The following is a 27,213-nucleotide window of genomic DNA, read 5'->3' on the forward strand; positions in this document are numbered from 1 at the left end:
ATAGCACTAAAAATTTCCTTTTTCTTTACATTGTGTAGTTGATGATTTGAATTCTACTAATGTCGTTCATTTGCTAGGTTTGGCATATCAGATACTTAGCGACTACCCAAACCTTGTTAACTATGTGAATGAGAATGGTTTGTCTCCTCTCCATATTTTGGCCAGCAAGCCAAATGTATTCAGCAGCAGTAGTCCCCTTCGACTCGTGGATCGCATCATCTATCACTGTAAGAATATTTGCCCCAAACTCTATTTCATGTTCATTGATCTATCATCCAACCAATTTTTAGAGTTTGTAGGGTCTAGAGAGTCAGATGACCAACCGTGGTTCTTTTAGAAAAGGCGTGTTCATTAGTTCTCTAAAACAAGGGACTCTATTTGGTGTAGTTTTGTAGAGATGTATTGCACTTTTGTTGTTTGATAATATGCTTCACAGAAATGTGCTACTTATTTTATATAGGACATGTTCTTAATTTTTTTCAGCTTTTGTATCTAACTGGAGAAAAACAAACTACATCACATCAAACCAATAATTCACCTCAATGGGCAATCATAATAATTTTGGTAAACAACTTAGATGATCATGATTGATGTTTGGCAAAGTGATTTATTTATGAAAATATACTTACATATGCATGTGTAAGTACATATATGTTGAAGCATGGATAGACATTTTAGTAGTTATTCTTTTTATAAAAAGAAAAATCAAATAAACTAACCAGTGAATCACGAGGTTGAGCTTTTTTTGCCGATAGATTTAGCGTTTGTTTTTAATTTAAAAGTGCAAACTGGCTTTAAAATTCAAGTGTTGATCCATGTTGCTTATTTCCATCAAAACAATTATAAGTTTATCTCCATTGTTGTTGTTGTTAAAGCATATCTGATTTTATTTTCAAGGTGTATTTGTTGATGAGCTCAAGAAGAAATCACATGACCATAAAGCTATTGAAGCCTATCAAAATAAATATAGAGGCAGTAACAGTGTGCACTATCCAGAAAACTACAGAACATGCGCAGACATTTTCAAACTACTGACAAATTCATTTCAAGTTTTAAGTGGGTGAAATCTCTTGGATAAGTTTCATTTTTTTTCCTTTCCCTGCTTATTTTCGTATATATTGTACTTGTTCTAATTGGGCATTCTTTCACTTCAGCTTCTCTGAAGAAAGATGAGAGCTGGAAGTCATGTTTACTGTCATGTTGGGAGGGTTTCAGTCACTCTCTTCTTGCAGATAGAAGCAGAAAGAAAACTACCTGTGCAAGTGACGAGGAAGATCCCCAACAAAAGAGCAGTGTTTCTCAAAGTAAGCATCATTACCTCTTTAAGGGACACCTAGCATCACGATCAATTATTTATCACAACTCAGTATCTTGAGGGATCATTTAAGTTCCATGCATAGCCATACTCACGCTCCTTAGGAACTTCAAGCAAAACTGTTGTAGATCATTAAGTTGCCTGCAATCAATGTCAGTAGGATACTAGCTACCAGGGATAAAGTAATGGAGTCAAATCACTCACAATGAACTGATGTTAGAAGGCACTAAGTATCCCTTCTTTTACTATAGGTTCACTTTGACAATTAGTGTCAAGGTATACAAATAAGACATATGGCAAGGACAGTGGTGCCAGGTTGACACATTGGTGACACATATAGCGCGAGTCATATAGCCCAAGTTTGAAGCCTAACAGAATATAGTACAGCTGGTAGATTTCCTAAATCCCCTTGAGAAAATAAATTCTATCTAAAAAAAACCCAGATCACAACATTGGCACATTTGTTAAAACACTAAAAGTGAAAGGTTACATGAATTAAGGTCATTGAATGTTTATGAAAATCGTATTGTATATATTATTCGTGGTGTGCATTGTAACTTAGATTGCAATTTACTTTAAAGTACAAAGGCAATACAACCCACTTTTTTTGATAAATAACAAGTCTCTCCGCATATAGTACAAACTCTAGTCTTTGTCTCAGTATATATATCCATCATTTGAATCAATAGCATTTTTTAAGATATATTAATTTAATTCTGACAGTTTACACTACTCTATACTAATGAAAGAATTAATCATTTATGCTCCGTCTTTGGCATCACTCTATTAAAGCATAATGTTATTTGCCAAGTTTTACGATTACTAATCAGATAGTCATTTCAAGGGGTTAAAAGAATTTGCTTCCCTTGACCCAATGGCATTTTTCTCATTTCTGGCCCACATCGGGACTTCAGCTACAAATAAATTTTGACAAGTATCTCTTGCACCAAAACCAAACCCCACGCTTGAATATCCACTTCTATGCTTATTTTCAACTTTATTACTTCAATTCAGTGACACTTTATATATGATTAGTTTGACTAGTCAGACATATAGTTAGTTCAATTTTTAAAATTTCATTTATACCATTGAAAAAAGGAAACAGAACTTCCAAGGCTATTGATAGTTAAACTAAGAAGGGACATAATTGCTGTTAAAATTTAACATTGAAATTGACCAGTATTAGTCTTAAACAAAAAGGGAAACAATCATATTTATGCTGGCATCATCCTAATTAAGAAAAACCTATGTGATACAGGAAAGGATATTCAAGGAGCTGCACCGAATGCACAAAGGTCTGGATCACGCAATGGTAAGTGCTCCCCATCTCACAGTTAAAAGGGCTTATTCCCTTTGTCTCAAATTATAGTGAGTTGGTTTGATGGAAATAATAAATAAACGTTTTTGGCCGTAAAGTTTGTTGGGTTCCTAATAAGTTAGTTTTACATCAAAATAAATAGAAAAGAAGGCAGAAGGATCCACAACTAGATTGCTCTAATTTTACTTATCTACCTAAAAATCAGCTAGATTTGATGAGCATTTACTATCCAATTTTCAAATTGAATACTCTGTTTCACAGCATTGTGTAAAGTTATAATCATCTGATGTTGATATTTTCTGAAAAGCTAACTGTGTTGACTACATCTGGTTGTAGCAAATGCAACCCTTCATGTTGTGATTCCTGATAATTAGATAATCGATAGATTTCCAAGGGCACAAACTTTTCTCTTTTTTCCTCGTGTTTTTGTCAGGCAGAGGACCTAAACTTGTAAATTTATATGTTTCTAATCCATTCTGTGGACTTTCTCTGGCAAGATGGAAAACAAGCAAGTAGAGAAGACAATGACAATCACTCCTTTCCTCCCAATTACTCCACGTGTCTTGGATTCTTCAAACTCTTCATGAAGGCACTGCTAATTATTCTTGGACTTGGTTAGTAATAATTCCTAACTTTGCAGACCTGGTAAAATTGTCTGCTGTTAATTATTTTATAAATAAACTGTTGATTGTTTAACCAACTTTTGTACTTTATTGTGTTTCTCACCAACTTTGTAACAAACTTTAGTCATTGTAATCTAGTTTGCTTTAATTAGGAGTTGTTACACTTTTTATAAATTTTTCCTATATTTACTTTAAACTTTTGCTAAAAATCTTTTTACTGCTTTGTTAATCTTTGATCTTTACTAGAGTGACACTTGCCATTTCAAAATGTTTTGTGTTGTTTAATGCACACATATGCTGATGAAGATTTTAATAAGTTTAAATTTGTGTTACAAATTAAGATTTAGAATACCACAATTTACAATGAATTGATGAGGATTCCTACTGTACTACTTATTTAGTGATAGCATAGATGATATAATATAATTTGAGGTATTGCTAAAGCAAAATATGGCAAAAATACAGTAAACTTGGAAGTGTCGAAGCAGGTCATTGTAAACACTATCAATCTTCACACTTTAATATATATATGTGTGTGTGTGTGTGCATGTATTTATATTGTGTATAAGATATAAAAAGGGGAATTTGAAGGTCTATTGGTCTTAATTTTGGCTAGATCTGGACCCAAGTCCAACGCATATTAGCAATGTTGGGTCTTAGACTTTAACTAACTCAGTGTTGTTTTGAACTACCATGCATAAAGGACTCATCTCGTTCCATGTTAAGAATCTTAAGATATCTGTTAGAATTTGGACCATCTACTTGGTGGGTTTAATACTAAATTCAGCTCAAAGGGATAGTATTTTACTGATTTGCATATTGAGGATTATTTAGTATGTTCTTTACATCACAAAGTAACTCAAGCAATGTTGGTTAGATAAGGTCATGCATCCTCACTTGAACTGTATGCCCTTTTAAACTAACTGGTAATGGAAGCAAATTTCCATGGAAGGGGTTGAGATTTGAAAATGTAAAAGAAATGATTTTTTTTTTTAACTGAACATGTATCCTTAAAACCAAAGACAAAAAAGGATTGGAGAACGTATTTAATAGAAAAGTAAAGTTTATATCAACAATCAAGACATTAAACATGTAAAAGTTATATTTGAATGATGTACAAGATAACTCCATAAAATCTTGCAATTACTAACAAGTTGTTAGGTTTGATGAGGATTGTGCCATGATGCCATATTAGTATGAAGAAAAGTATCTAGATCCACCAACCGATGCTTAGGATATCGATAAAACCTGAAATTACCTATCCCCAAAAAAGTTCAATTTGATGATGTTAGCATTTGATTTTTTTCAAATTCAATGATAACTTTTAGAATGTTAAAGAGATTTTTTTTGAAGTAAAATGGTTAGAACTCATCAATTAAAGATGAATTATTATACAGGATCTGTTAATTGGTTATTGGCATGAGATACTTGCAAGTCAGGTCATAATGATGCGCTTTAGAAAAATGCCATACAAATGGAAAAGCGATACTTCTTTCTTGAAGCAAAATGACTCTCACTGTGATTTTGCTTTTGAGATTGCTTATCAAGTCATTCTAGGATGGATATTTGGTGTCATTTTGAGAATAGCATTTCGCTTGTTCAATTAATGGGAGCAAAGTTTACGAAAACAGCTTTTAGTTAAGTCTCAGTGAACCTACTAATTTGTTCATGTATTGTTCATATGGCATGTAGGCATTGGAAGGATAAAGAAAATCACAGAAAAGAAAGAGAAACATGTGTGGGCTTATCAGATCATGAATGAACTGGTTGAACGTGCATCTACTTACAAATATGATTATAATGGAAGAACGCCCCAAGAATCCCAAAATTTCAAGGATGGTGGAGGAACCAAAGTTCCAACGTCGCTACCCTTAACGGATGACCCTGATAAATCTTTGAGCATAACAATAAACTCTGGGAACAAGGGTCAGAATAAGAAGGATCCGAATGGATCAGGTAAAGTTACAAGTTTTCGCTTAACTGTGACTGCACTTGCCTTGTGTATGACTTTATTGAATGAAAGAAGCATCTGTGTTATTTGTGAGACTAATAATTGGGAAATACTTGTTCCTAGGGAAATGGAAAATCGAAGTAGTTCGAATTCGTTTGAGGTTGAAAACTTGTTTTTGCATCTACATTGGGAATGTATAATCATAGTAGTTCGAATTAGTTTGAGGTTGAATTTTTTTTTTTTTGCAACTTAATTCAACTTTTTGGGATTTTTAGGAGAATTTTCAAAAGAACTAAGGAAATTCAGGAGTCTTCCTCTTCTGATTATTTGGGTAACCATGAACCACATCCAAGTGCTTGCTATTCCCTTGATCTCATAGTAATGAAAAACTTAGAGATGCTTTCTAGTTTCAGTTTCTATTAAAGTATTTTTCCTTAAACTTTTCAACTTAGATTGACTGGACTGGTGATTTAATTCTGGTGGAATAATAAAGCCCTCAAAATAATTAACTGCTACAGTTTCAGGGTTATAGAAGTGCATTTTCAGAGAAACCTGGAAAATATGTGATGTTTTTTAGTAACAAACAAAGTATTTGCAATGCTTTACACAGCCTGTATGATAGATTATGCTGTTTTAACTAGGAGAAAAAAAGAAAAAGAAAAAGAAAGAATTATGCTGTTTACTTTCATTAGCAGTGTTCATATTATTAGAAGCTGAATTTTTTTATTGTTTCCACTTCTTTGTTTTCCATTATCTTTCAGTCTTGTTAGGTCGGTAGTACAACACTTTCAATGTACTTTTCACCTCTAATTGGACTTCCTTGACCTTTCCTGGAGCACTGGGAATAGTAATAGCAGCGATTTTAAACAAAAGAAATGTCTCTTACTAACCAAAAAGTAGTTGTCTCAAGAACAATGAAATATTGTTGGTTATTTCTAAGACTGTCTTTTTTTGTGTTTGTAACATTTGCTATCTAAAGAGCACTAGTCATGTAGCAATATATGTAAAGCATTTTTTCTTCTTTTAACTAGTCATAAGAGATACTGTTTACAAAATTGTGATTTTAGATGGCACGGATAAAAGGGATACTGCAAAGATTGAATTGATTAATGTGATGGACAAATTCCTCAATGCGTACCCAGATGTAGTTCAAGTGTTAAATTCATCACTCAAAGATCTTTGGCATTTGAAATGTGAAAAAAAGCAATTACATGATTATGGGAAGAGGGAGACTCCATTATTAATAGCAGCAAAGATGGGAATTGCTGAAATGGTGGAGAAAATCCTCTGCACATTTCCGGTGGCTATCCAGGACTTGGACTCCAATAAGAAGAATGTTGTGCTCTTGGCAGTTGAGAACAGACAAGCTCAGGTTTACAATCTCTTGCTAAAATGTAGTTACCTTAAGGAGAGCATACTCCGTCAAGTGGATGACCAAGGGAACAGCGCACTGCATCTTGCTTCAATGTTTGGGGATCACCAGCCTTGGCTCATTCCAGGCGCAGCATTGCAAATGCAATGGGAAATTAAGTGGTACAGGGTATGATCTATAATTCCCATACTATTTATGCTCATGGTTTAGAATTGTGAATCTCAGATCATTTTGGCCTGGTTATGCCTTCCAAACATGAAATATAACATTCATAAATTGACAAAACATATTGATTGCACAATTCTTGTATAACCGGCATCATGGTTGGATAGATAATAGGTTGAACAATTAGATAACTCTCTGACGCATCTTATATTTGCCGAAATTTCGGCTTTGTTATCCATCATCTAGTTTATGTTTTGGGTTCAGCTCTTCCCTTGTAACTACTTGCCCAGCCATCATGTGACTAGGCACAAAAGCGCAGTTAAGCACATAGTTTGATTATTCAGAGTCCTAATTCATAAAATTCAAGCGTGAGTTATATAATTCTTGACTTGTATCATAATCACTGAAAAAACTCTGGTTGGAAAACTGAGAACTAATGCTTTGTTTGGTATGCGGGTGGGAAAAATGGATTGGAGGGATAGGAGGAAAAATGGAAGAGGCATCCCTAGGGAAGGGAGGGTGTCCATCCCTCATTTGTTTGGTCGAGTGGAAGGGAAGTAAAGAAGTGACATTATCGTTTTACCGTTATACCTTAATTATTTGAATTATTAAATAAGAGTGATAAAACCCTTTTTTTTTTTTTTTTTTTTTTTAAATCCAACAAATATTCATTCTCTCTCCCTCCTTCCTCTCAATTTTGGATGGAAGAAAAATGGTAGGCCAGGAGGGATGCTTCATACCTCCTCCTATCCTTCCCCTCTACCAAACAATGGAAGCTTGTTCCATCCCTTCCTCTTCCTTCCCTCCAACCAAACATAGTCTAAACATAAAATCAACTATGTATTGGATAAAATGAGTGAAATATTATAATGTGTTGTTACTACTAGTTACTAGTAAGAATCTGTTTTTTGACAAGGTATATGTCCTTTTAGACTGATGAAAGAATTAAGTTAGGCCACGAGCAACCTTTAATTTCACAATAGTTGTAGAAACAAACTGAATAGGACTACTTGAGCTTTGTGAAAGTTGAAGTTGAATTGAAGTTCAGCCACAACAAATTTGAGAAATCCAATGGTTTCCTTGCCTCTACTTGTCTATGAATTTCTTGCGGCACTTAAATCTGGATAAAGGTCATAATTTATCAAATTTCAAGCATCTCAATCAAAGCTGAATACTAAGGCCAAGGCAGACACTTGCATAAGAAATCCTGGCCTATGCCCTTTTTTAGAACCGAGTAGACAAAACCTTTCATCCGTAATGAGAAAAGTTTTTTGTCATGCTGAATATGTATGTCCTCTATACCCTCCACACACAAATGCACATATCTCGTGTCTTTTTTATTTCTTCTTGGTGGTTTTGACTTGATTTATCAATTCCAACATAGTTAGCTAAATTCAATAAGAAGGCTGTTTGTGTCATATATATAATGCATACTACCCGCACCTTCAATTCATAGTATGTTACATGGTTATATTACTATCTTGGTAATTCTGATTGGGCTAAATGATCATGAATATGCACCAACTCACAACCATTTTCAGTTGTGTTACTATTTTTGGGGAAAAGTTGTCATTGTGTGCGTCACTGAGCACAATCATTTATGTGTATGCATCTCAAGAGCACAAAGTTTACTGATTTAATTATTCTGGTGATACAGTTTGTTAAACACTCTATGCCACCCCAGTTCTTTGTTCGCCATAACAAATGGGGCGAGAACCCAAGTGAGATCTTCACTCGTACACACGAAAAACTGGTGAAAAATGGTAGCAAATGGCTTATCAAAACCTCTGAGTCGTGCTCTGTGGTCGCAGCACTCATTGCAACAGTTGCATTTGCAACATCAGCAACTGTGCCAGGTGGGGCCAATCAAGAAACCGGTGTTCCAATTCTTGGAAGCGAGCCCGCATTTGTTGCCTTTTCCATCTCGTCACTAATTGCTCTCTGCTTCTCTGTCACAGCCCTGGTGTTTTTCCTGGCAATTCTCACCTCTCGATGCCAAGAAAAAGACTTCCATAGAGATTTACCAAGGAAGCTTCTGCTTGGTTTAACATCGCTCTTCGCTTCAATAGCTTCCATGCTGGTTTCATTCTGCGCTGCACATTTTTTTCTCCTCAAAGATAAATTGAAATCTGCGACCTTTCCAGTATATGCAGTGACGTGCTTGCCAGTGACATTTTTTGCCTTTGCTCAACTCACTCTTTACGGGGATCTTATCTGGGCCATCCTTACAAAGGTGCCGCAGCGTAGCTACAAGGTGTTTCCTCACTAGGTTTGTCATTTATGTTCTCCACCCCTTTGATATGTAACTGAGAACATATAATTTGTTTTTGAGTGCTAAGTTTGGTTTATGATTTGTGTCATGGTCTTTTAGTATGAGTAAGTTAAAATGTGGTTCAGCTAAGTAGCATAGTTCGTTTACGACATTGAACTTCATACATAAAACACAAAATCTTTCAAATTCCTTTCGCTCAACCTCACAAGCCATTGACTGTAGAAGAATTTGAAACTTGTGTAAGAAAATTTATCGAGATAAAAGGACTAGGATGAACTGTTTCTATGAAGTTGCTCCAGGACTGGTCTAATATCACATGGAAAACAATCAAACAGAACGTGGGAACTGTTGAGGCTATAACCCCAGGAATGTGTTGTTACCCAACTGGTGGACCTACCTGATACCTCCGTCTATTATAACTTGGGCAATACTATTCAAACTTAATAATTTAACCTAGTCGAAAGTTTCTTGTCCGTTTGATGCATCGGATAAGATCAAAGTTGTGGCCTTATTGGATGCATCTAATAGATAAGACTTTCTTGACTAGACTGCTTGCTTAGACTAAAAAATAAATGCATTAAAGTCGTTGATTACATACAAGTGGGAAATGGGATCACATGACTCCCACTTGCATGTAATCAATGACTTTAATACTTTAGTATAAATTTTATATATATAATTAATTTTTTGTGTAAAATTCTGAATGGTGGGCATATTTTTTCTTCTTTTCTAAGAATTCAAAGTAGGAATGGGAATGTGGATTTTTTTTAGTATTAGAGTATTTTCCTGGCATTTTTTTTATGTATCTTATGTGTAAAATTATTAAACATTTGTTTATAGTTTATACTTTTATAGCGAATTTGTTCTGGATTAAATATAATATAAAAATTATGCATATCGGGCGACCTAATCTGGTTCGCCAAATTAATAAAATCCAATGCAAAAAGTAGTGCAACTACATGTAAGTTTAGAATAGACTAAACCCAAGCCAAGCCAAGCCAAACGAACTGAGTTGGGTTTGGGCCCAAGTATTAGATGATGTTTATGATATATTGCTATCCAACAAATAAGATAAATGCTTGAATTAAGCTATGCTGTTTTGGGCCAGTCCCAAACTGGCATACTACCATTTAAATGGACTTGGATCCTCCCCTGTGAATGAGTAGAGATTTGTCTTCCCATTGAATTAGGGGCGACAAAATTTGACACAACTCATTCAACTTGAATACGATACGAGTTAAATTGAATTAAGTTTACTTTAAATGAGTTCGAATCGTAGATGGGTCAACATGATTAACCCGTTTAATAAATCGTGTCGTGCTTGGATTGAGGATTCAACCCGTGTAGTCTGTTTGAAACTTATATATATATATATATTTAGTATTTGTGGTTCGGTTGAGTGTTATTAATAATATAATGTCTCATTTTAGTAAATATGTTATTAAACGGGTTGCACATATAACTTAGTTTAATAAATAAGTTGGGTTACTATTAAGAATTTCTGACATGATTATTAAACGAATTATATATGGATGTATCTATTTAGTATAATTTTCTTATATCAACACGACACGATTATGACTCACGAATATGAATTGTCAATCCTAAATTGAATTCGCTTTCAAATATAGGCGGTATAGCTCCCATGTAAGGTTCAAAAAAAAAAAAAAAATTTTTTATTATTTGATGAACCAACTGATAAAGTTTGAAAATTTTAGCTGTGATTTTCCACGAGAATGAAGACAGAAAGGAAAAAAATAGTAGTATTTAGAGAGTATTAATCGATTTCTTAAATAGATGAAGATCTTTTGAGAACTTATTTTCCATTCTTAATACTATACTTATGATTCTTTCCATAACACCGATAAAATGTTGTGAATTGGAAATCATTCAGGCAATTTCATGGGAATCATAACTTGCATATTAGAGAGACACTTAAGTGTATAAAGAAAAGGCCAATAAGAGACATTTATTTTATAGAGAATTTGGAGAAATAATGTTTATTAATGGATTTTTTACACTCATTATCTAATCGGTGTGGGAATGCGACAACTTTTATATAAATTATATCACTTATCCAACTTCCAGATTTAATAGTTGAGCCAAGAGTACATAATTTGCATTCAATCCTACAAATTTCCATAACTAATCCAATTAGTCTCGTTGTAAAAGTTCGAGTGAAACATAACTATTTCAATTCAAGCAAACAGTACAACAATATGGACAGAAATGTTTATAGTTTACTAACTAATGCAAGCACATCACCAATTAGTGTCTCTGTTTCTGGGCAAGGTGTCTCGCCAAACTCTGTGGCCCTAACCATCACTTCGAGCTTGTTGGACATAAATGTCTATTCTCCTATTTATAGACCTGAGTCTAAAATTTTATACATAAATGTCTTAATTACTCACTCTACAAAATTTTATATTATTTTAGAATTTTCTACCATCTATAATGATGTACAATTTCTTTAATATTTTAATTAGAATCTTTCAACTCTCTCTAACACTCTATATTTTTTTATATAACTCTAAAAGTGTCAATCAATTACAACGTTTCACATATATCATGAATACCCAATGATAATGTATTATTTAAAAAAAAAAGTTGGTTCACTTATTTATAAATTTGTTAATAAGGAGATAATAATATGTTATATTTAATTGAGTAGACAAATCACATATTATGCAAAGCCTACTGTATATTATGCACTACTGGCTGTTAAAAAAATAATAATAATAATTTGTGCCCATTACTCAATGGGGAAGCCATGCACTACTTCTTCTTCGATTAACATTATGGGCCTCATAATCACGTAGGCCAACCCAAACCAAACGAATTGAGTTGGGTTTGGGCTTAAGTATTTAGGAGATGTTTATGCTATATTGTTCTCCAACCCAATAAGATAAATGTTTGAATTGGGCTGAGGTATTATTGGCGAGTCTCATTAGAAAAATATTGATTGATTTCTTAAATAGACGAGATCTTTCAACAATTTATTTCCCATTCCAAATACTTCGAGAATCGTCCTTTTTCATAACACACATAAAATGTTGTGGACCGGAAATCAATCAAGTTTGTATCAATAACAACACCATACGATTATATTCATATCAAGAAATTTTGATATGAACACAACATAATTATTAAATAGGTAATTATATATAACTTGTGCAAGTTGTTTAGTGAGTCAAAATTTAAAAATGAATAATCTAATTAAATTTTATAATATTTTTCTAAACGTGGACGAGTTAGCACGTTTAATTAGAATGTTCACAAATTCTATGAATTCCCTGATAAACAAAAAAAGTGTAAGGAACGTTTCAATTTGAGTTAATATAATTACAATTCAAACACGATTAAATAGATTCAAATTCATTTATTATATGTGTTGTGTTTGACTCATATATCTCACTCCCATTGTGATTATTCAGCTTGTCTCTTACTTGTCAATAGAGACTAAAACTAGCTATTTCTCTCTAGAGTATATTTCAAGAGTTTGGTCCAAATCTAAATCGCACATCACTCTTTTTTTCTTTTTTCTTTTTATCACTGTAAGGTTTAGTGTCACACATCACACTTTCATATGTTGATTAATTCAAAAAAGTAAAAGGTAAAGATAGTAACCACAAAAGAATAACTTCATGATGGAAAAGAATATCAGTTCATATTAAAAGATAAAGAAGTTAATTAAATAGTAATTCCACGGGGGTGGTGTCCTTGTGAAGAATAAAAGAGGTTAGAGGAAACTGATTGCTCTAGCTAAAAGCAATTGCTCCACAAAACCATGTTAATGTACCATTTTCCTTTCGGCTTGAGTGCGTAGATTACAAGTTATTCTATTTTATGCCTTTCTTTTTCATAGATAATATATAATTATTCACATATTAGTGTTTAAAGAAGACGACAATAAGAAACATTTATTTTATCTTGAAAAAGAAAAAGTTACCATACGGGGCATCTTGTACCAGTAATTTTTATTTTTTATTTTTTTAAGATTAAATATATTTTTTATTTTTTTTTTATATTTGACAAAAGTCTAATTCATCTGGCAAGTGTGTAAAATAACTTATCAAAAATTAATGAATTAATTATTTTTAAAATAACTTACCGAAAATTAATAAATTAGTTATTTTTATTAAGTTTTAATATTTTTTTTCATCATAAATCTTTTACAACAACCAAACACCAAAAAATAAAAATATATATTACATTCAAATAAACAGAGCTCCCTTTGTCCATCCGGACTAATGGTTAACTTGATGAGATTTCTAATACGAAGTGCTTAGCCATTTATATATATATATATAAATAGAATTGTTCACTTTTCTTTGGTGTGAAGGAAAATGTATACACACCTCAAATATTAACCGTTAAATTTTATTAGGTAGTTAAAAATATAATTTATTCTTTTATATCCAACTTCGTACATAAATTCATTACACACCCGTGAGCAAGTGAACAGTCTTCCATATACATATATCATCAGCTACCTCAAACCATGCATGCATGCAAATTAGTTGGGAGATTCAAATGGCCTCAGAAAAAGTAATGAATGAAGAAAAGCCTGAAGAGGTAGATCATGATCAGTTGTTTGAAATTGCCATGAAAGGCCATTGGGACGAAGTAGTCGAGGTCTATAAGAAGAGCTCAAAGGCTCGAATGGCCAAACTCACCAAATCAGAAGACACGGCTCTCCACTTAGCCGTCTCAGATGGCCTCACAGACATTGTTGTCAAGCTAGTTGATAGCATTCCTGCAAATGAAGCTTCCAAAATCCTTGAAATCAAGAATGGAGGAGGCAACACCCCTCTCCATATTGCGGCGATAGTTGGGAACGAGGATATGTGTGTGTGCATTGCCCTCAAACAATCGAATCTAATCATAGCTCGCAATGCAGAGAGCAAGACACCTCTCTTCTTGGCAGCCCATCTTGGGAAGCAAGGGCCTTTTCTTTGCCTCCATGAGGTGTGGAAAAAAGAATCAGTAGATTATACACCATGTAGAAAGAGCAATGGAGATACTATTCTTCATACTGCAATCGATGGGGAGTACTTCAGTAAGTGTTGTATATTATTGCAGATTTTTTTTTTTTTTTTTTGGTGGTGGGGGAGGCCGGTATTTTAATAAAAATGTTAAAAGTTGTTTTTTTTTTTTTTTTTTTTTTTTTTTAAATGTTTTTAATACAATTTTATGGTTACTTGATTTTTTTTTTTTTTTTCTTGTATTTATTAATTGTGGAAGCATTTTGTTCCAACTTCAATAAAAGAGGTTTTTTTTATCTCTTTGATTGACCCTCTCATTCCTATAAATGTTTCATCATTTTATGTGCCATTTTGAGTCTAACTTAGATGCAAGACTTGGTAAGAAAATGGTTTTCAACAAAAACCCACTAGTCCAATGGTACAAATTTTTTGAAAGAGGGGAGGGTTCAAGCTCGAAAGTGAATAAAAGTATATTTTAAGTACCTCCCTGATCAGAGGTGAGACAAACATTTTTTCAATCTATTTTATTATTATTATTTTGCTCTTATTTTTCTAATTCTATTAATTGCCAAATTCCTATGCTTAATTCCTTTCTTCAATATTATTTGCAGCATGTTTCATTTTTTATTCTTATTGTTAAATTTTTATACTGTTTAAAAAATATATAAAATTAACCGGTCATAATTTTTTATTTTATTTTATTTTATAAAGTTTCTCTAAAGACAAAAGGTTCGTGCTTTAAAATTTTTCTAACAATACCTATAATAGCACTAAAATTTTATTTTTTCTTTACATTGTGTAGTTGATGATTTGTATTCTACTAATGTTCTTCTTTTGATAGGTTTGGCATATCAGATACTTAGCGACTACCCAAACCTTGTTAACTATGTTAATGAGAATGGTTTGTCTCCTCTCCATATTTTGGCCAGCAAGCCAAATGTATTCATCAGCAGTAGTCCCCTTCGACTCATCGATCGCATCATCTATCACTGTAAGAATATTTGCCGCAAACTCTATTTCATGTTCATTGATCTATCATCCAACCAATTTTTAGTGTGCATAGGGATTAGCCAGTGAGACTCCGTCTTTGTAAGGTCCAGAGAGTCAGATATACGCAACCTTACCACCTCCACCAACCAACTGTGGCTCTTTTAGAAAAGGCGTGTTCATTAGTTCTCTAAAACAAGGGACTCCATTTGGTGTAGTCTTGTAGAGACGTATTGCACGTTTGTTGTTTGATAATATTCTTCACAGAAATGTGCTACTTATTTTATATAGGACATGTTCTTAATTTTTTTCAGCTTTTGTATCTAACTGGAGAAAAACAAACTACATCACATCAAACCAATAATTCACCTCAATGGGCAATCATAATAATTTTGGTAAACAACTTAGATGATCATGATTGATGTTTGGCAAAGTGATTTATATATGAAAATATACATACATATACATGTGTAAGTACATATATGTTTAAGCATGGATAGACATTTTAGTAGTTATTCTTTTTATAAAAAGAAAAATCAAATAAACTAACCAGTGAATCACGAGGTTGAGCTCTATTTCCCGATAGATTTAGTGTTCCTTTTTAATTTAAAAGTGCAAATTGGCTTTAAATTCAAGGGTTGATCCATGTTGCTTATTTCCATAAGAACAATCATAAGTTTATCTCCATTGTTGTTGTTGTTAAAGCATATCTGATTTTATTTTCGAGGTGTATTTGTTGATGAGCTCAAGAAGGAATCACATGACAATAAAGCTATTGAAGCCAATCTAACTAAATATAGAGGCAGTAAGTAGTAACAATGTGCACTATCCAGAAAACTACAGAACATGCGCAGACATTTACAAACTACTGAGAAATTCATTTCAAGTTTTAAGTGGGTGAAATCTCTTGGATAAGTTTCATTTCTTTTCCTTTCCCTACTTATTTTCATAAATATTGTACTTGTTCTAATTGGGAATTCTTTCATTTCAGCTTCTCTGAAGAACGATGGGGGTTGGAAGTCATTTTTACGCTTAAGTTGGGAGGGTTCCAGTCACTCTCTTCCTGCAGATAGAAGCAGAAAGAAAACTACCCGTCCAAGTGATGAGGAAGATCCCCATCAAAAGAGCAATGTTTCTCAAGGTAAGCATTATTATCTCTTTAAGGACACATAGCATCATGATCAATTATTTATCACAACTCAGTACCTTGGGGATCATTTAAGATCTATGCATAGCCATACTTACACTCCTTAGAAACTTCAAGCAACACTGTTGTAGATCATTAAGTTGCCTACAATAAATGTCAGTAGTACTAAGTTACTAACAGGGATAAAGTAATGGAGTCAATCATTCATAATGAACCGATGTTAGAAGGCACTAAGTATCCCTTCTTTTACTATATGTTCACTTCGACTATTAGTGTCAAGGTATACAAATAAGATATATGGCAAGGACAGTGGTGCCAGGTTGACACATATAGCACGAGTCATATGCCCCAAGTTTGAAGCCTAGCAGAATGTAGTACAACTGGTAGATTTCCTAAATCCCCTTGAGAAAATAAATTCTATCTTAAAAACCCAGGTCACAACATTGGCACATTTGTTCAATTTGCAAGCACTAAAAGTGAAAGGTACAAGTAGTTAACATGATCCTTAAGTTATTTTGATAGTATATGAATTAAGGTCGTTGAATGTTTATGAAAATCGTATTGTATAAATTATTCGTGGTGTGCATTGTGACTTAGATTGCAATTTACTTTAACGTACAAAGGCAATACAACCTACTTTTTTAGAGAAATAACGAGTTTCTCCGCATATAGTACAAACTATAGTCTTTGTATCAGTATACATATCCATCATTTGAACCAATAGCATTTTTTAAGATATATTAATCTAACTCTGACAGTTTACACTACTATATACCAATGAAAGAATTAATCATTTATGCTCTATCTTTGGCATCATTCTATTATAGCATAATGTTATTTGCCAAGTTTCACAATTACTAATCAGATAAAGGGGTTAAAAGAATTTGCTTCCCTTGCCCCGATGGCATTTTTCTCATTCCTGGCCCACATCGGGACTTTAGCCACAAATAAATTTTGACAAGTATCTCTTGCACCAAAACCAAACCCCACGCTTGAATATCCACTTCTGTGCTTATTTTCAACTTTATTACTTGAATTCAGTGACACTTTATATACGATTAGTTTGACTAGTCAGACATATAGTTAGTTCAATTTTTAAAATTTCTTTTATCCCACTGAAAAAAGGAAACAGAACTTCCAAGGCTATTTTTTTTTTTTTTTGGTCATTCAAAGGCACAAAGGCCAAAAGCCATGAAGGCAGTACAAAGGTTAAAGCCAAGCTGGAAAAGACATACAAATCTTAAAGCAAAGCAAATAAATGAAGAACAGGTTCCAAATTTGTGGAGGAAACATAGCCCAACACTCTACAAACGGAACCACCATGGGAGAACGCAGCAAACTGGAAAGACCAAAAGGTCTGGCCATCAGTATGGCAACCGTTTCAAAGCTAAAACCACAAGGCGCTCCGACATATAAAAAACCCTGCACAAGATCAAATCAAGGGGAAAAAGATTAAATCGAGGCAGGGAAAATTAAAACCGATCTAGACCAGAGATCTAGTCGGAGGAAACAACAGATCCGCCCATGTGATCCGAAAACAAACCGAACATGAACAGATCTAGCCGAAGAAAAACAAAAACGGCGTAAAAAAACACCCACGGAGTGCACTTATTGAAACACGCCGAGTTTATTGCAGCAATGGGAGGTGGCCATCATCTCCCCACTCCCATGGAAGGGAGCAGGGAGGCAGAGTGATGAAGCAGACGAAGGGGTTAGAGAGAGAAAGTTAGAGAGAGGTGGGAGAGAAAGTTGGGGCGGCTGCCGGCTATAAGGCTATTGATAGTTAAACTAAAAAGGAACATAATTAGTGTTAAAATTTAACATTGAAATTGACCACTATTAGTCTTAAACAAAAGGGGAAACAATCATATATATGCTGGCATCATCCTAATTAAGAAAAACCTATGTGATACAGGAAAGGATATTCAAGGAGCTTCACCGAATGCACAAAGGTCTGGATTACGCAATGGTAAGTGCTCCCCATCTCACAGTTAAAAGGGCTTATTCCCTTTTATTACTTTGTTGTAACGCAAAATTTCACCATCATTTTCTTTACATATTGTACTGCACTTCTGTTCGCAGGCCAAACTGTCTCGAATTACAGTGAGTTGGTTTGATGGAAATAATATATAAATGTTTTTCGCTGTAAAGTTTGTTGGGTTCCTAATAAGTTAGTTTTACATCAAAATAAACAGAAAAGAAGGCAGAAGGATCCACAACTAGATTGCTCTAATTTACTTATCTACCTAAAAATCAGCTAGATTTGATGAGCATTTACCATCCAATTTTCAAATTGAATACTCTGTTTCACAGCATTGTGTAAAGTTATAATCATCTGATGTTGATATTTTCTGAAAAGCTAACTATGTTGACTACATCTGGTTGTAGCAAATGCAACCCTTCATGTTGTGATTCCTGATAATTAGATAATCGATAGATTTCCAAGGGCACAAACTTTTCTCTTTTTTCCTCGTGTTTTTGTCAGGCAGAGGACCTAAACTTGTAAATTTATATGTTTCTAATCCATTCTGTGGACTTTCTCTGGCAAGATGGAAAACAAGCAAGGAGAGAAGACGATGGCGATCTCTCCTTTCCTCCCAATTACTCCACGTGTCTTGGATTCTTCAAACTTGTCATGAAGGCACTGCTAATTATTCTTGGACTTGGTTAGTAATAATTCCTAACTTTGCAGACCAGGTAAAATTGTCTGCTGTCAATCGTTTTATAAATAAACTGTTGATTGTTTAACCAACTTTTGTACTTTATTGTGTTTCTCAACAACGTTTGTAACAAACTTTAGTCATTGTAATCTAGTTTGCTTTAATTAGGAGTTGTTACACTTTTTATAAATATTTCCTATATTTACTTTAAACTTTTGCTACAAATCTTTTTACTGCTTTGTTAATCTTTGATCTTTACTAGAGTGACACTTGCCATTTCAAAATGTTTTGTGTTGTTTAATGCACTCATATGCTGATGAAGCTTTTAATAAGTTTAAATTTGTACACAAATTTAATTAAGATACAGAATACCACAATTTACAATGAATTGATGAGGATTCTTACTGTACTACTTATTAAGTGATAGCATAGATGATATAATATAATTTGAGGTATTGCTAAAGCAAAATATGGCAAAAATACAGTAAACTTGGAAGTGTCGACGGGACGTCATTGTAAACACTATCGATCTTCACACTTTAATATATATTTATATTTGTGTGTGTGTATTGTGTATAAGATATAAAAAGGGGAATTTGAAGGTCTCTTGGTCTTAATTTTGGCTAGATCTGGGCCCAAGTCCGACGCATATTAGCAATGTTGGGTCTTAGACTTTAACTAACTCAGTGTTGTTTTGTACTACCATGCATAAAGGACTCATCTCGTTCCATGTTAAGAATCTTAAGATATCTGTTAGAATTTGGACCATCTACTTGGTGGGTTTAATACTAAATTCAGCTTAAAGGGATAGTATTTTACTGATTTGCATATTGAGGATTATTTAGTATGTTCTTTACATCACAAAGTAACTCAACCAATGTTGGTTAGATAAGGTCATGCATCCTCACTTGAACTATATGCCCTTTTAAACTTACCAAAAAAAAAATAAACTATATGCCCTCTCAATTTATTCATTTATTTTTATTTTTTATTATTTTTATACCTATTAGGTGTTGGGTCAAAATTCTAATACAGTTACTGATAGGGCAATCTGTGTTCCACTAACTGGTAATGGAAGCAAATTTCCATGGAATGGGTTGAGATTTGAAAATGTAAAAGAAATGATTTTTTTTTTTAACTGAACATGTATCCTTAAAACCAAAGACAAAAAGGATTGGAGAACCTATTTAATAGAAAAATAAAGTTTATATCAACAATCAAGACATTAAAACATATAAAAGTTATATTTGAATGATGTACAAGATAACTCCATAAAATAGTTAGAACTCATCAATTAAAGATGAATTATTATACAGGATCAGTTAATTGGTTATTGGCATGAGATACTTGCAAGTCAGGTCATAATGATGCGCTTTAGAAAAATGCCATACAAATGGAAAAGCGTTTTTAAAAATACTTCTTTCTTGAAGCAAAATGACACTCACTGTGATTTTGCTTTTGAGATTGCTTATCAAGTCATTCTAGGATGGATATTTGGTGTCATTTTGAGAATAGCATTTCGCTTATTCAATTAATGGGAGCAAAGTTTACGAGAACAGCTTGTAGTTAAGTCTCAGTGAACCTACTAATTTGTTCATGTATTGTTTATATGGCATGTAGGCATTGGAAGGATAAAGAAAATCACAGAAAAGAAAGAGAAACTTGTGTGGGCTCATCAGATCATGAATGAACTGGTTGAACGTGCATCTACTTACAAATATGATTATAATGGAAGAACGCCCCAAATTTTCAAGGATGGAGGAGGAACCGAAGTTCCAACGTCGGCACCCTTAACGGATGACCCTGATAAATCTTTGAGCATAACAATGAACTCTGGGAAGGATCAGAAAAAGAAGGATCCGAATAGATTAGGTAAGGTTACAAGTTTTCGCTTAACTGTGACTGCACTTGCCTTGTGTGTGACTTTATTGAATGAAAGAAGCGCCTGTGTTATTTGTGAGACTGTAATAAGTGGGAAATACTTGTACCTAGGGAAATGGAAAATCGAAGTAGTTCGAATTCGTTTGAGGTTGAAAACTTGTTTTTGCATCTACATTGGGAATGGATAATCATAGTAGTTCAAATTAGTTTGAGGTTGAAAACTTTTTTTTGGAAGTTTTTGGGATTTTTTAGGAGAATTTTCAAAAGCAACTAAGGAAATTCAGGAGTCTTTTTCTTCTGATTATTTGGGTAACCGTGAACCACATCCAAGTTCTTTTGGAAAACAGATTTACTTTACTTTCTTTTGCTATTCCCTTCATCCGTGAAAAACTTAGAGATGCTTTCTAGTTTTTATTAAAGTTTTTTTCCTTAAACTTTTCAACTTAGATTGACTGGACTAGTGATTTTAATTCTGGTGGAATAATAAAACCCGCAAAATAATTAACTGCTACAGTTTCAAGGTTATAGAAGTGCATTTCCAGAGAAACCTGGAAAATAGATGATATTTTTTAGGAACAAGCAAACTATTTGCAATGCTTTACAAGCCTGTATGATAGATTATGCTGTTTTAACTATGAAAAAAAAAAAAAGATTATGCTGTTTACTTTCATTAGCAGTGTTCATATTAGTAGAAGCTGAAATTTTTTATTGTTTCCACTTCTTTGTTTTCCATTATCTTTCAGTCTTGTTAGGCCGGTAGTACAACACTTTCAATGTACTTTTCACCTCCAATTGTATTTCCTTGACCTTTCCTGGAGTTTTGCTAATTACTCTCTTAAATCCTTTATCCTGGAGCATTGGGAAAGTCATAGCAGCGATTTTAAACAAAAGAAATGTCTCTAGCTTACTAACCAAAAAGTAGTTGTCTCGAGAACAATGAAATATTGTCGGTTATTTCTAAAGCTGTCTTTTTTTGTGTTTGTAACATTTGCTATCTGAAAGAGCACTAGTCATGTTGCAATCTATGTAAACCATATTTTCTTGTTTTAACTAGTCATAAGAGATATTGTTTACAAAATTGTGATTTTAGATGGCACGGATAAAAGGGACACACCTGGATATTATGGGAAGAGGGAGACTCCATTATTAATAGCAGCAAAGATGGGAATTGCTGAAATGGTGGAGAAAATCCTCTACACATTTCCGGTGGCTATCCAGGACTTGGATTCCAATAAGAAGAATGTTGTGCTCTTGGCAGTTGAGAACAGGCAAGCTGATGTGTACAAACTCTTGCTAAAAGGTAGTTACCTTAAGGAGAGCGTACTCCGTCAAGTGGATGACCAAGGGAACAGCGCACTGCATCTTGCTTCAATGTTTGGGGATCACCAGCCTTGGCTCATTCCAGGCGCAGCATTGCAAATGCAATGGGAAATTAAGTGGTACAGGGTATGATCTATAATTCCCATACTTTTTATGCTCGTGGTTTAGAATTGTGTATCTCAGATCATTTTGACCTGGTTATGCCTTCAAAACATGAAATATAACATTCATAAATTGACAAAACATATTGATTGCACAATTTTTGTGTAACCGGTGTAATGGTAGGATAGATAATCGGTTGAACAATTAGATAACTTTCTGATGCATCTTATATTTGCTGAAATTTCGGCTATATGATCCATCATCTGGTTTATGTTTTGGGTTCAGCTCTTCCCTTGTAACTACTTGCCCAGTCATCATGTGACTAGGTACAAAAGCGCAGTTAAGCACATAGTTTGATTATTCAGAGTCCTAATTCATAAAATTCAAGCGTGAGTTATATATAATTCTTGACTTGTATCATAATAACTGAAAAATATCTGGTTGGAAAACTGAGAACTAATGCATTGTTTGGTATGAGGGTGGGAAAAATGAGTGGAGGGATAGGAGGAAAAGTGAAAGAGGCATCCCTAGGGAAGGAGGGTGTTCATCCCTCAATTGTTTGGTCGAGTGGAAGGGAAGGAAAGAAGTGATATTATCGTTTTACCATTATACCTTAATTATTTAAATCAGCATACTTAAATAAGAGTTATAAAACCTTTTTTGTTTAATCCAACAAATATTCAGTCTCACTCTCCTCTTCCTCTCACTTTTGGATGGAAGAAAAATGGTAGGCCAGGAGGGATGCTTCATACCTCCTCCTATCCTTCCCCTCTACCAAACAATGGAATCTTGTTCCATCCTTTCCTCTTCCTTCCCTCCAACCAAAGATAGGCTAAACATAAAATCAATTATGTATTGGGAAAAATGACTGAAATATTATAATGTGTTGTGACTACTAGTTACTAGTAAGAATCTGCTTTTTGACAAGGTATATGTCCTTTTAGACTGATGAAAGAATTAAGTTAGGCCACGAGCAACCTTTTGTAGAAACAAACTGAATAGGACTACTCGAGCCTTGTGAAAGTTGAACTTGAATTGGAGTTCAGCCACGACAAATTTGAGAAATCCAATGGTTTCCTGGGCTCTACTCATCTATGAATTTCTTGCTGCACTTAAATCTGGATAAAGGCCATAATTTATCAAATTTCAAGCATCTCAATCAAAGCTGAATACTAAGGCCAAGGCAGACACTTGCATAAGAAATCCTGGCCCATGCCCTTTTTCAGAACTGAGTAGACAAAACCTCTCATCCATAATGAGAAAAAACTTTTGTCCTGCTGAATACGTATGTCCTCTGTACCTTCCACACACAAATGCACATATCTAGTGTCTTTTTTATTTGTTCTTGGTGGTTTTGACTTGATTTATCAACTCCAACATAGTTAGCTAAATTCAATAAGAAAGCTGTTTGTGTCATATAGATAATGCATTCCTTGTTTCATGGTTATAGTACTTTCTTGGTAATTCTGATTGGGCTAAATGATCATGAATAAGCACCAACTCACAACCATTTTCAGTTGTGTTACTATTTTTGGGAAAAAGTTGCCATTGTGTGCGTCTGTGAGCACAATCATTTATATGTGTGCATCTCAAGAGCACAAAGTTTACTGATTTTATTATTCTGGTGATGCAGTTTGTCAAACACTCTATGCCTCCCCAGTTCTTTGTTCACTATAACAAAAGGGGCGAGAACCCAAGTGAGATCTTCAGTCGCACACACGAAAAACTGGTGAAAAATGGTAGCAAATGGCTTATCAAAACCTCTGAGTCGTGCTCTTTGGTCGCAGCACTCATTGCAACAGTTGCATTTGCAACATCAGCAACTGTGCCAGGTGGCGCCAATAAAGAAACCGGTGTTCCAATTCTTGGAGGCGAGCCCGCGTTTGTTGCCTTTTCCATCTCGTCACTAATTGCTCTCTGCTTCTCTGTCACAGCCCTGGTGTTTTTCCTGGCAATTCTCACCTCTCGATGCCAAGAAAAAGACTTCCATAGAGATTTACCAAGGAAGCTTCTGCTTGGTTTAACATCGCTCTTCGCTTCAATAGCTTCCATGCTGGTTTCATTCTGCGCTGCACATTTTTTTCTCCTCAAAGATAAATTGAAATCTGCGACCTTTCCAATATATGCAGTGACGTGTTTGCCAGTGACATTTTTTGCCTTTGCTCAGCTCACTCTTTACGGGGATCTTATCCGGGCCATCCTTACAAAGGTGCCGCAGCGTAGCTACAAGGTGTTTCCTCACTAGGTTTGTCATTTATGTTCTCCACCCCTTCGATATGTAACTGAGAACATATAATTTGTTTTTGAGTGCTAAGATTGGTTTATGATTTGTGTCATGGTCAGTGTTGTTAAAGGCGCGCCTAGGCTCGAGGCTTGGGTTTAGCACTTGTTGTCATCCTACGCTCACTGATGTTTACTAGGCACGCGCCTCGTCCTGTTTGTGAGGTGCGTCTCACTGATATTTGTTTTAAATAAAAAGGATTGTTCTATTTCTTAAGCTAAAAAGGGTACTTTTGGCAACATAATAAACAAAAAAGAGGAACTTTTGTACAAAAGAATAAAAAAAATAAGAAAGCCTAATAGTTAAAGTGTTAACCGAACAGTAATAGAATGAGATTGTGAGACAAACACAAAGCCCTAATTGGAGAGATGAACGATGAAGCCACGTGAGTTCTCTCTCTCTTTTTTTTCTCTCTTCTCCTCTAGATCTCCCCCCTCTTCTTATCTTTGTTTACATCTCTCTTTTCGTCTAGTCTATTCTCTCTCTCTCTTTATTTTTATTATTATTATTTTTTTTATGATTGTTTTTTCGTTTCGTTTTTTTTTCTTGTTAACAATTTTTTTTTTTTTTTTTTTTTTTGTTAACATATTTATTTCTTTTTGTTCTTTGTTTTGCCATTCAAAAAAAAAAACATTTTGCTTTGCCTTTCAAGAAAACAAATTTGTGCTCTGTTTTATCGCTGTTGGATGCTTGTATCGTTGATGGATTTACTTTTTTATATTTGATATTAATTTTTAAAATATGGATATAACTTATGAGATATGAATGTTATCATGGTAGTTCAAATTTTCAATTGTGCTAACTTATGAGATATGAATGTTATTATGGTAGTTTAAATTTTCAATTGTGCGCCTCACTTCACTTAGGCGCGCGCCTCGCTATGCGCCTAGCGCCTAGGCTTTAAAGGACCTCTAACGCCTTCGGCCTTTAAAAACACTGGTCATGGTCTTTAGTACGAGCAAAATAAAATGTGGTTCAGCTACGTAGCATAGTTCGTTTATGACACTGAGGGCCCGTTTGGCATGCGTTTTGTTTTAGGTGTTTTGTTTTTGGCTAAAACAGAAACAATGTTTTTGCTTTAGGGTGTTTTGGAAAAAAATCAGAAGCACATTTGGGAACGATGTTTTGCTGTGAAAATGTCGAAAGCAGAAACATGCAAAACATGTTTGGTAAGTCATGTGCTTCAAGAAATTTGAAAACAAAACATGTTTGGTCATTCCAATTGTTACCAAAAAAAATATAAAACAGAAAAAAAAAAATGTTTGGTTATCATTGTTTTTAATTTGTTTTTATAAATTTAAGTGTATTTATAAATTTATTTCTATATAAATAGTCATCATATTTTTAATAGATGTGAAGAAATTTGAACACACAAACACACACACACACACACACACACACATATATATTAATTTTTGCAATAACCTATTTACAAGTTGTTCGCAATAACCTGCTTCAATTTTCTTATCCTATTACCTGTATAGTCCAACACAACATTAAAAATAAAAACAAAACCCAACTGCAAACATAAGTGGAATAAAGGGTAAACTATTTACAAGTGCTTAAATATTCAACAAACAAATTTATTAAACTTGCAAGTCATCTATTGCTTTTTTAGCCTTCTTAAAGTGATGAAATATAAGAATTAATACAAGTTGAAATATGCAAAGACAGCATTTGAAACACTAATTTGCAACCACCTATTTTATAATTATACCAAGGTAATAACATCAATGCTATGAAGGTAAATAATAACCACCTGTTCTAATATATATACTAACAACAAAGCTTTCAAGGTAAATAATCACTTGCAGACACTGTGGAGAGAGCAAAATGCATAATTCTAGTGAGCTATACAAATGAATATTACAAGAATGAAACAACTGAGTAGTGAAAATACATAATGCAAAATGCCATTTTTTAAGATTACAAAGATGATACAAGTGAGCTAGCCTCATTGATTACAAGGATGACGCTATAAATACAGAATGAAGATTACAAGGATGATACAGCTGAGCAGAATCCAGAATGCCATTTATAAGGTCTTTAGCTATGGAAATACAAGGATGAAAAACTTGGGATAGCATCCTTGATACACAACAATAGCAAAGACTTTTCTTCAACCAAAATGCATCATCTATCTTTAGAAACTTGCAGTATGATAGCTTTCTCAGTATTTTGAGAAGATAACCTCAAAATGAATTTGATCATAGCAGTCCCATTACACAGCAGCAACCATATGCAAAAGAGGAGCACAACAATATTACCCAATTGTCCACATAATGACAACAATGAATTATACCAAGTATAATAAATGCCACCATTTTGTAATATTCTCTTCCATTTTCACTGGTTATGAAGCATTTGAAAATTGCCATTAAATATTTGTGATTCACATATAATTTGAACAAGTATAAATAATTAATGAATAAAATCACAATGTTTGAGGTGGAATGATGAAACTAATGACACGATAATTCCTAAGTATTAAAAGATCAAACAAGAAAATACCCATAAGGCAACCTTAGAACCAACAGGTAATCTGATTGGCTGTCCCTTGAATTTGGATGGCCACAACCATAATTTACATGGCATTCAAATAGGCCCTCAATTTGTCTCCATTAGTACGCAGTATCGTCCCTTTATTACCTTGGCCATGTGGTGAATTATCCCATTAAATCTATGTCAATTACACTACACAATTCATATAAATAATTTCCAAATTAGCAAGAAAATTAAGTATTAGTGCTTCTATATTTCTCATTTTGTCTAATGTCTTCAAACTAAGATCAAGAGAATTGTCAGACTTTAAATCACTCTCAAGACCTGAAATT

The 27,213-nt window shown here is 33.9% G+C and overlaps 3 protein-coding genes across 3 annotated transcripts; all 3 read left to right on the plus strand.

Annotated features, from left to right (window-relative positions):
- The first annotated feature begins 31 nt into the window (after window positions 1–31).
- Window positions 32–9,104, plus strand: LOC132274844 (uncharacterized). Its single transcript, XM_059776186.1, has 9 exons — window positions 32–227; window positions 898–1,056; window positions 1,155–1,304; window positions 2,574–2,627; window positions 3,131–3,247; window positions 4,949–5,212; window positions 6,275–6,747; window positions 8,402–8,600; window positions 8,703–9,104. Exons 5-9 carry the CDS (start codon window positions 3,217–3,219, stop codon window positions 9,011–9,013), a joined length of 1,278 nt encoding a protein of 425 aa, XP_059632169.1. The 5' UTR covers window positions 32–227; window positions 898–1,056; window positions 1,155–1,304; window positions 2,574–2,627; window positions 3,131–3,216; the 3' UTR covers window positions 9,014–9,104.
- Window positions 9,105–13,549: 4,445 nt separating this feature from the next.
- Window positions 13,550–14,457, plus strand: LOC132273055 (uncharacterized). Its single transcript, XM_059774088.1, has one exon. It carries the CDS (start codon window positions 13,550–13,552, stop codon window positions 14,141–14,143), a length of 594 nt encoding a protein of 197 aa, XP_059630071.1. The 3' UTR covers window positions 14,144–14,457.
- A 341-nt stretch (window positions 14,458–14,798) lies between these two features.
- On the plus strand, window positions 14,799–25,259 carry LOC132274845 (ankyrin repeat-containing protein ITN1-like). Its single transcript, XM_059776187.1, has 7 exons — window positions 14,799–14,992; window positions 15,980–16,129; window positions 18,051–18,104; window positions 18,685–18,801; window positions 20,416–20,667; window positions 21,767–22,122; window positions 23,732–25,259. Exons 4-7 carry the CDS (start codon window positions 18,771–18,773, stop codon window positions 24,341–24,343), a joined length of 1,251 nt encoding a protein of 416 aa, XP_059632170.1. The 5' UTR covers window positions 14,799–14,992; window positions 15,980–16,129; window positions 18,051–18,104; window positions 18,685–18,770; the 3' UTR covers window positions 24,344–25,259.
- The last annotated feature ends 1,954 nt before the right edge of the window (window positions 25,260–27,213 follow it).

This window comes from Cornus florida, unplaced genomic scaffold, assembly GCF_030987335.1.
Source record: "Cornus florida cultivar Cherokee Brave unplaced genomic scaffold, ASM3098733v1 CherokeeBrave_3.0.0_Hap2_Chr09, whole genome shotgun sequence".
NCBI lineage: Eukaryota > Viridiplantae > Streptophyta > Magnoliopsida > Cornales > Cornaceae > Cornus > Cornus florida.